Source organism: Cimex lectularius, unplaced genomic scaffold, assembly GCF_000648675.2.
Source record: "Cimex lectularius strain Harlan isolate CLEC.00 unplaced genomic scaffold, Clec_2.1 scaffold32, whole genome shotgun sequence".
Taxonomy (NCBI): domain Eukaryota; kingdom Metazoa; phylum Arthropoda; class Insecta; order Hemiptera; family Cimicidae; genus Cimex; species Cimex lectularius.
In genome coordinates, this window is record NW_019392689.1 from 3,088,305 (window position 1) to 3,097,437 (window position 9,133).

The 9,133-nt window shown below is 36.1% G+C and overlaps 1 protein-coding gene across 1 annotated transcript in view; it reads left to right on the top strand.

The window, feature by feature from the left end:
* Positions 1-6,659, top strand: part of LOC106671970 (hairy/enhancer-of-split related with YRPW motif protein-like) — a gene marked incomplete at its 5' end in the record, with an annotated part of 9,109 nt that extends 2,450 nt beyond the window's left edge. Inside the window, 2 exons of the mRNA XM_014402998.2 lie at positions 843-1,060; positions 5,752-6,659. Of these exons, the coding sequence (XP_014258484.1) occupies positions 843-1,060; positions 5,752-6,227 (694 nt within the window). The remainder of the gene's footprint in view (positions 1-842; positions 1,061-5,751) is intronic.
* Between the last annotated feature and the right edge of the window lie 2,474 nt (positions 6,660-9,133).

Genomic DNA, 9,133 nt, shown 5'->3' on the forward strand with positions numbered 1-9,133 from the left:
CCCGTCCTCTCACTTACAGACTTCCAGTATTTTAGGCATTTTGATCACTTCCTGAAGGATAGCATTTTTAGAGTACGCAATGAAGCCGAAAACGCCTTCCAAGGCTTTATTGACTGTCCAAATAAAGATGTTTATGTCAGCGGAATAAAAGCGCTTGTTAAACGTTGGCAAAGATGTATAGCTTGTGTTGGAAAATATTTCGAATAAATTTTCTTTATTTTATAAACAATAAAAATAGTTTTGACTGCCTTTTCAAAACCTGCATAATATTTGCACCAGACCAAGAGATGTTTATTTTTGCTAATATATTTAGTTATTTTATTAAGCATTATTTTTCTGCTATGCTGATTGATAAATCTTGAGATAAATCTTTGGCAGTCATTGCTTATTCAAACTGGGCACTGTTTGGAAAAATTAAATTGAAAATCATTTTTGCTATTATATGCGCACAATTTTTTGCATTTCCCCAGTCATAAAATAAGAAATTTTTAATTTATTGTTTTGTTATTTTTGATTAAGTTTGTATTGAATGGATCTCTTCCTGCAAGCCTATGGCAATTTCTGGTTTTAGAGCGATACTGAATAAGCATTATTATGGTAGTTCTTTTTTAACAACGGCGTCACCACTGAAAAAAGTACGTGCCGTAGGGTTTTGTGCCAGGTTGACATAAGGCTGATGATTGAAAACGTCAACTGTTCGGACATCGCTGGGAAAAAGCGTGGTTGATTGATAAGTGGTAAAGGTAGCGGGTGTTTACTCCGGGCAGTTACCGGTTTTGCATACTTCCTTTTGCCCTCACTCCAAACTATACAAAAAAATAATAATTTTTGACCGATTTCAGGTGCTCCTCCCCCGGCGACGCCGACTCCTGTCAGATGTTGAGCAGGAAAAAACGGCGCGGCATCATTGAAAAACGGAGGAGGGACAGGATCAACACATCGCTTCTGGAATTGCGACGCCTTGTGCCGTCCGCTTTTGAAAAACAGGGCTCCGCGAAATTGGAAAAAGCAGAAATACTCCAGATGACGGTCGACCACCTGAAAAACCTCCACAGCAAAGGTAAATTATCAAACTTGGACATGCCAATTTTACAACCTTCTTCATATGACAAAGAATATTAATAATTTGAAAGTCTTCAACTCCCTCTCGAATTTTCCCTATTCCCTAACATCGGGGACAATGACTTGCGACTGGGATTATTTAGGAACCATCTCATTTATTTTACAACAAAAACTAAGTTGATGCAATGTTCATTGTTATTGAACAATTCAACTTAATCAATCTTAAGATGTTGAAATCTCAATTCTTACGAAACAAAGATCTTGAGCCGTAATTTGTGCTAACTGTTTCAAATTTTTAAATTTTTGATATAACTTTCATTAGTGTTTGCCATGTGGAAAGTCATCATATGAATTTTTGAAAACTGTGCCCAGATAACAAAAAAAGAAACTGATTGTGCTGAAACTGTCAGCGAGTATTTTGATTCCGGATTGAGTCATCGTCACTCTCGCGGGACCCTATCAGTCCTGTTAATTTCATGTTGATTGGTACATTTAGGGTGCAGGTACCAACGGGAGGGCCGTGGGAACGTCCGAACTCTCATGCCGGAAGAGGAAGCGAGGCCATGTGTCCGCGCAACAGGTGCCCCCTGCCCTTGACCAAGTCGAGGGTAGCTGCCGTACGGGTTTGACGTTTCTGCGTCGACGGACATCAGCCTTCCTTTCTCTACTCTGCCATTTGCACTTTATCCTGTGAAATTTTTTCTCACATTTATTACGCTCAGTTAGACGATTAATGGCCATGTCCACTTCATGAAATCGGTAAAAAATGTATATATATTATGTTCAATCTAGCAGTTTTTATAGAAAAACGTCTAAAAAATTCATAACAAAAAGAACCCTTCTGATCAAAATATTCAGGGAGACTTGACTGACCAAGACTCATTAGCAACTTCTATTGAGCTCATCACCTCACCCCAATGTTACCAATATTGCTTTTACCTTAGTTTTGGAAAGGCTACACATGAATATTATATTAATAATAATATTAATTTAACATTTTATTAATAGCAAATTTATATTACTTAACTGAGTAATCTAATTAATGTATACTAAAAATAATCGAATGTAACAAAAATTAACCATCAGCAGACGATCATGTAGACAGCGCATAATATAATTCAGTATTATCATGAGCAAAAATTGATTGATTAGTTTTCAAATTACAGGAAAGAAATGATAATTAAATCATATCTATTGGTTGTTAATAATACTTTACATTCATATTCACGTATACATTAAAAAAATTTTTGTTTATCCATTTATCCATAAAAACAGAGGAGAGAGAGAGAGAGAGAGAGAGAGTGAGAGAGAGAGAGAGAGAGTGAGAGAGAGAGAGAGAAAGAGAGAGAGAGTGAGTGACGGAGGGAGGCTTATCTAAGTGTAGTTGTAACCAGCAGACGTGAATATACCCAATTTGCTCTATTTTGAACAAACACATTTTGAAAAAGTTAGGACAATGCAGATCTAATATGAATCAACATTTCAATTGTCTATCTGTTTTGTACTTCTGATTTCCAATTTTGGTACATTTTCCTTTTTCGAACTTATGAAGGGCGACGAACAGAGTTCGAAAGTTAACCCGTGAAATTTTATTTGCAGAAATCCTCTACTTAAGAACGGGTTGCGAGCTACCCTTAGATCTGGGGCGTGTGAACTTGGGGTGGTTCGAGTAGGGGTGAGAACTCGGGCCGGAACCCACTTCCCACGAATACCCGACATCTGCCCTCTGCTCCCCCTCCCTAGTTCGTGATACTACTTATCTGACCAAGGGAGACTCATATTTGCACGACAACAAATAAGGTTTTATTTCCTTTTTCTCATCGGCTTCCCCTCCCGCTTTTTTATGCTCTGACGCGCCATTAGCACAGCACAATAGATTGTTTTCGATTGATTTACATCTTGTTATTGTTCACACGGCAATGTTTCTCGACATTTTTGCCTATTGGTTTTACATCACGACTAACAGGAATAGAAACATAAACAATTTTGTTTTGAGAAGGAAATAGGAACATATATTCCCAATTCTGCAGCTAATCCATTCAAGGATGTGGGAATACTTTTTGTTACCTACGTTAAAAATAATGTATTGTGCAATACTTTTTTTTTGTCAATGGTTGATGGTCACATAATAAGAATAAACAATTTTAAGTTAACAAATTTTTTTAAATACGGTCATAATTACGTTTTACACAATGTTTTTTATTTGTAAAACTTAATCTCATAAGACCTGTTTTAGACTATGTATAAGTATATATTTTCTCTCGCCCTCTCACTCTCTCTTCCCCCCCCCTCTCTCTCTCTCTCTCTCTTTCTCTCTCTGAGTGTCTGTATCATCAATCAATCTAACTATTTCTGTCTCTCTATAAGAAGCATGATGTAAAAAAATGATAAATTTGTTCAAATAAATTTTTATTAGCTTATGAAGCTCATCATGATGAAAATAAAGAGGTGTAATCATAAATATATGTAAGAATTCATAGTTGTGCTGTAGACCTATTTTCGAAAACAAAGGAAATATAAATTATATAAATATGTATAAGTATATATTCTCTCTCTCTCTCTCTCTCTCTCTCTCTCTCTCTATCTCTCTCTCTCTCTCTCTCTCTCTATCTCTCTATCTATCTATCTATCTATCTATCTATCTATCTATCTATAAATCAATGTGTATCTCTATAAGAAGAAGGACAAGTTACAAAGTTCTTAAGTTCTTACTAATTTATGACGCAAATAATTTATGAAAACAGCAATGTTAATTATGCGTTTTAATGATCCCAAGAAAATTAAGAGAAATATTTTTCTTTTTATATGTAAGAAATCTGCATATAAGGAAAGTATTACAGTAGGAAGTAATTTCAGTGTTAATAGCAGTTAGCATTTTCGTTCCTGGTCAATTATTTGAAAGGAATAACAATAGAAGAAGATGTTGGATAAACAAAAATGTCTCATTCAGTATTTGTTTGAGTAAAAAATGTACTCATTACGAAATGTTATAATGAGTTTGTGTAATCCGTTGGTTTAATCCGTTTCAAACGAGAAATTTGACCCACTGAGAAAAACGCCCTCGCCCATTTACACTTCGAATTCATGATGAAAGACCGGGATTCATGAAAGGACTCGACTATGAATGAACGGGAGGATTCATGTGTATGATATTATGCTCCCCCAAATGCGGAACCCCTTCGCGTGAGAGGGTGCTGCCAGTTAACGGATCCAGACCAAAACCCGCTAACTCAGGAAATCGAAAGTTTCCGGAACGGGTTGCTACCTGACAAAATGATGTAAAAGCCGGAAACGGGCCGAGGTATACAAGAAAAAACCAACCCCAAACGAAACAGGTTGAAAAAAATATAAATCTGTGGGGGAAAATTCTCTGTGCTACCTGTGCCTCTTCTTCATCCGAAACCACTCTTTTCTAGTTTGTTCTGTTTTGGCCTGTTTGCCCTTTGGCAATTTGTATTATGTTGCAACAATAACGTAATCCCGGATCGAGTGTCTGACGTCCAAAACGGGAGATTGATGTTTTTTCCTTCACGTCCAAGTACCTACTATCCCATTTTTTCGCAACGACAATGGGGGTGCTTCTAAATGTTATTGAACTCCAAGTCGGATTAATGTTTGTAATTTTAGCAAATTTATATGGAGATGCAATATAGCTCGTTCGACCCAGAAGATCGTATTTTCCGACTTGATTAACTTAGTAAACATGTAGTTAATTACGTACGGCTAATTGGAAAGCGATCTAATCCCACTTTCAGTACACTTTCGACCGAGAGTGAACATTTGAAAAGCAATGAGTCATGCAATTTGCATCATGTTTGACATGTAGGATTTCCTATTCTTGGAGGATTCAAAATAATGTGAAATAATAACAATCAATAAAAAACAGCAAAAAAACAAAGACGGGTGCAATGCTACATCGATCAAATATCTTGAGTGATATAGGACCGTAAACACTTTCATTCCCCATTTTAGTGATAAAGTGAACAGGAACAACAATCCGTGTACGTTACCTTACTACCTACTCTGTCGCCAGTCCAGTTGGAGCATGACAATATTCTTCTTCTGTACAAGGTGGTGGCCAGGCCGTTTCTCCTGTACTCGTTTCCCTCCTGGAATCTCACATCCTGGACTAATATCTCTAAGCACAAGTTTTAGAGACTTGCGATTGATTCGCCCCGATATATACGCATATCGGAACTGCACAGTGCGACAGACACGTTAATAGGACGTAGCACGTGCTGGATTACATCAGAGATACAGCCGTTACATTTTTGAAGCAATGCGAAGCTATTACAGTACAACTGATGCCAAATAGGCAATTATTACTTGGACGACAAGTCCATACATATGAGAATAAAGAACGCTCTCCTCTAACTTAGCCATTTTAACTGGGGTTTGGCAACTAATATGTTCCCCGCAAGAGCAAATAATGTCATGTAAATAATAAAAACATCTTTATAATTTTACCAGCCGGAGGTAAGTGTCGCTAGTCAGAAACTCCACCAAATCGCTATGTATTTACATTGGTAAATAAAATTTCTCTTTTGTTCTGAAGTAATAGAAATGAACATTTTATTTTATTACTAGGTGTGATATGAAAATCTTATTTAATAAAGCGTTGTGCCATGTGAATCCATACATTAATTTGTTCATATTCAGTGCTAATAGGATGTCTTTTCGATGTTTCAGGTTTGGACAGCATGTACGACCCGACAAAAATTGCGATGGATTATCACAGTATCGGGTTCCGAGAGTGCGTGACCGAAGTTGCCAGGTATCTGGGCACTGTGGAAGGTCTGGACCACCAGGACCCACTGCGGCTGCGGCTGATGTCGCATCTGCAGTGTTTCGCCGCGCAGCGAGAACTTTCCAAGCAGCCGCCTTTACCTTGGCCGCCGTATCAAACGCAGCCGCAGCACGACACTTCCGCATCCTCCGCTTCCGGTAATTCCTCCTTTGAGAGTTCCGGCAGCAACGCCTGCGAAATCTCGCCGCAGCCACCATCGACAAGTTCTACCCTCACGCCGCTCACACCGGCCGCCCCTTCGACGTACCAACATTACCAGACGTACCACCAGATACCACACCAGCCTCCGCCCTACCAGGACTATTCCACGCCGCAAAAACCATATAGACCTTGGGGAGGAACGGAACTGGCGTATTGACAATGAGTTGTACAGCTCACCGAACTGGCAATGGCTGCGACAAAACACGATTTCTGGAAAGAAAATAGCACTGGATTTGAAACAAACTTCTTGTCCATGTTTCAACTCTTCTTAGTTAAATATCTCAGTCCTAATTTACTGACCGAACAAATCGAGTTAAAAGACGTTATTTATTTGGCAAAAATAATACTAAAGTTCCAACTCAGTTCTTCATTCAGCTTCAACGAAGAAATAAGAAGATTTACAAGGATAATAACATGTAATCATATCTTCACAGGTGTTTGCCTTTTCGGTGGGCGATGACCCTTTTAGACAATAACTGTGTGCACGAAAAAAAAAACAAAAAAAAAACAACAACTGCTAAGTCATATACAAGCTTTAAAAATCGGGGTAATGTAAATAAAAGGGATTTTTATTTTGTACATATCGTCACTTATGGTATACAAAAATATATTTTATTATTCTTTTTATAGAAATTATAGTATTTTTACATTATTGCACAAAACACGTGCTGCTTTAGATTGTGATCTCTGTAAATATAGGTTTATTTATTTTTCTTGTATTTATTTTTTTTGTACAATGTAAAAAAATATATTTTACGAGTGATAAATTTTATAAAATAAGACATATTTTTTAAACTTTTCATAAAAGCGTACTTCCCCTCTGACTGTCCATGTCTGTTTGTAATCAGTCATCCTAGCAAAAATTCTATCATGAGTGCACAAAAATGGTGGGTAAATCTGAAAAATTTAGAAAATATCTAAATCGTAAAAAGATATCTTTGTTAGTGGTTAATATGTCTATCTGTCTGTTATAACTTAACCGCTATCAGTTTAGTCAACAATGGAGCGCTCTAGTTGAGGGGCTTCGTATGGAGCATGTTGGCTATTTCCCTCAGTCACTTTTCTTGCTTTTTGACCGTTGTATCTTCACAATAAACAAAACGGAGAACGTTTATCATAGTTTCCTTTTACATATTCTTTTCTCTTTCTTCAATTCCAATAAATATGGAACGTTCTGATTAACTACTATCAATGATAAACTAGTGAAATTTGGTAAAGAAAAAAATAAAGATTATATGTCTACTACGCATGGTCTCCGATTGTCCACCAAGACCCATAGCGATCTCTATTTATTCAACATTATAATGTCTTGTTTCCGACTTAAAACTGTGGTCGGAATTCAGAAATCCTGAGATTACATCGTACTGGATGGGGGGGGACTGACCATCTCACTATGTCCCTCTTTCTTGCTCTCACTCTCTCTCTCTCTCTCTCTCTCTCTCTCTCTCTCTCTCTCACTTCCTCTTCTACCTTCCACACTTCTCTTCCTATTTCTTTCTCTTTATCTCTCTATGTATCTCTCTATCTTACTGTTCTCTATCTTTCTTAACCTTCTTTCACTTTCACTTCATTATTTATGTATAAATTAATGAGTGGTATATTCTAATTTTTTCTTGACGTCTCTCTCTCTCTCTCTCTCTCTATCTATCTATCTATCTATCTATCTATCTCTCTCTCCCTCCCTCCTACACGACCCATACGATTTCACAAACAAATATTTCCTATATCTATATAAATATAACCACGATCAAAAATATATTTTAAATAATGCAAACTTACGTACTAAAATGCTAATACAAATAGCTAATCGTTTCGGCTGTACTTGCCCATTATTGGTACATTGCTTAAAACGAACAAAGTGGTAACTAGGTAACTAACTTGAAATTTGATTGCAAATGACCACTTCCAAATGAATATGATGGATCTGGTAAGAAAGCATATTCAGACAGAAGTTTAACAACTACCTCGTACCAAAAGGTAAATACGTCAAAACTCAATCCTTCGCCGAACAAACATATCACGATTAACTCCAACGAATACAGATCTTGTAGGTTCCATCTTCTCAAATGAAAAAAGTTCAAGAAAAGTGTATCAACCGTAAGTCAATTCTCTTTAAATTCTTCTTAATTACCATGCAAAAGTTTAATATATAAGAGAATTTAATTTTAAAACGAAAAGTGAATAGAGGAAGTTGTTGAGCGAAAATTTTATAAAATTGATTTTTCACTTTTTGTCCTACTCCTGGTGAAACAAACTATATGAAATACATTGCAATAAACATATTAATGCTGGCAGGAATGAACTTAATATTGATTAATTTTTCTCTACCTTAAATCAATTTAAAAACACCATAATAAATGAGAAAATAAAGCTTTATGTTAGTCAGGAATGTTAGTCACAATAATTTATTACTCTATGGGATTCTTCTGTAAATAAAAAAATAAAAAAATTAATGATAAACAATGAAAATAATAATTCTTCATAAAATGTGACCCAAGTTTAGCAGAGTGATAAGTAAGATGTGCTCCTCCTCAACCAAAAGAAAAAAGGAAACCAAACTAAAGAACTAAAAACTATCATGACTGCAGTTTTATTAATAATATTTTAAATATCAGCCTCTACGATCGTCACTTTATTTTAATCATCCCAATCACCAACTATACAGAAATAATACTTTTCTGTGAGCTTACTGATTCTTTGCCGTATCGCATACACTGTTGCCGATGGGCTGAGAGAAGTGATAAACTCAACTCTGTACATGGGTGTGCAGATTATAAATAAATTAATAATCAATTCGATATACCCCATGCCTTATTGATATGCTATTAACTAGTAAAAATTCTCATATTTTCTAATAGAAAACTTAATCTTTCTTACTCTAATATACAATGCAGTTGAAAAACTTCTGAATGGCGTTTGCAAAAAAATGTGTTGGACGTGCAGTTCAAATGTTGATAATGTTCAAAACGAGATAAACTTTGATTGATACCAATAAAACTAATTTAGAAAGCAATGGAAAATAATTTTCTGATTTATTTCTTGGTTCACTGACAAAAACATTAT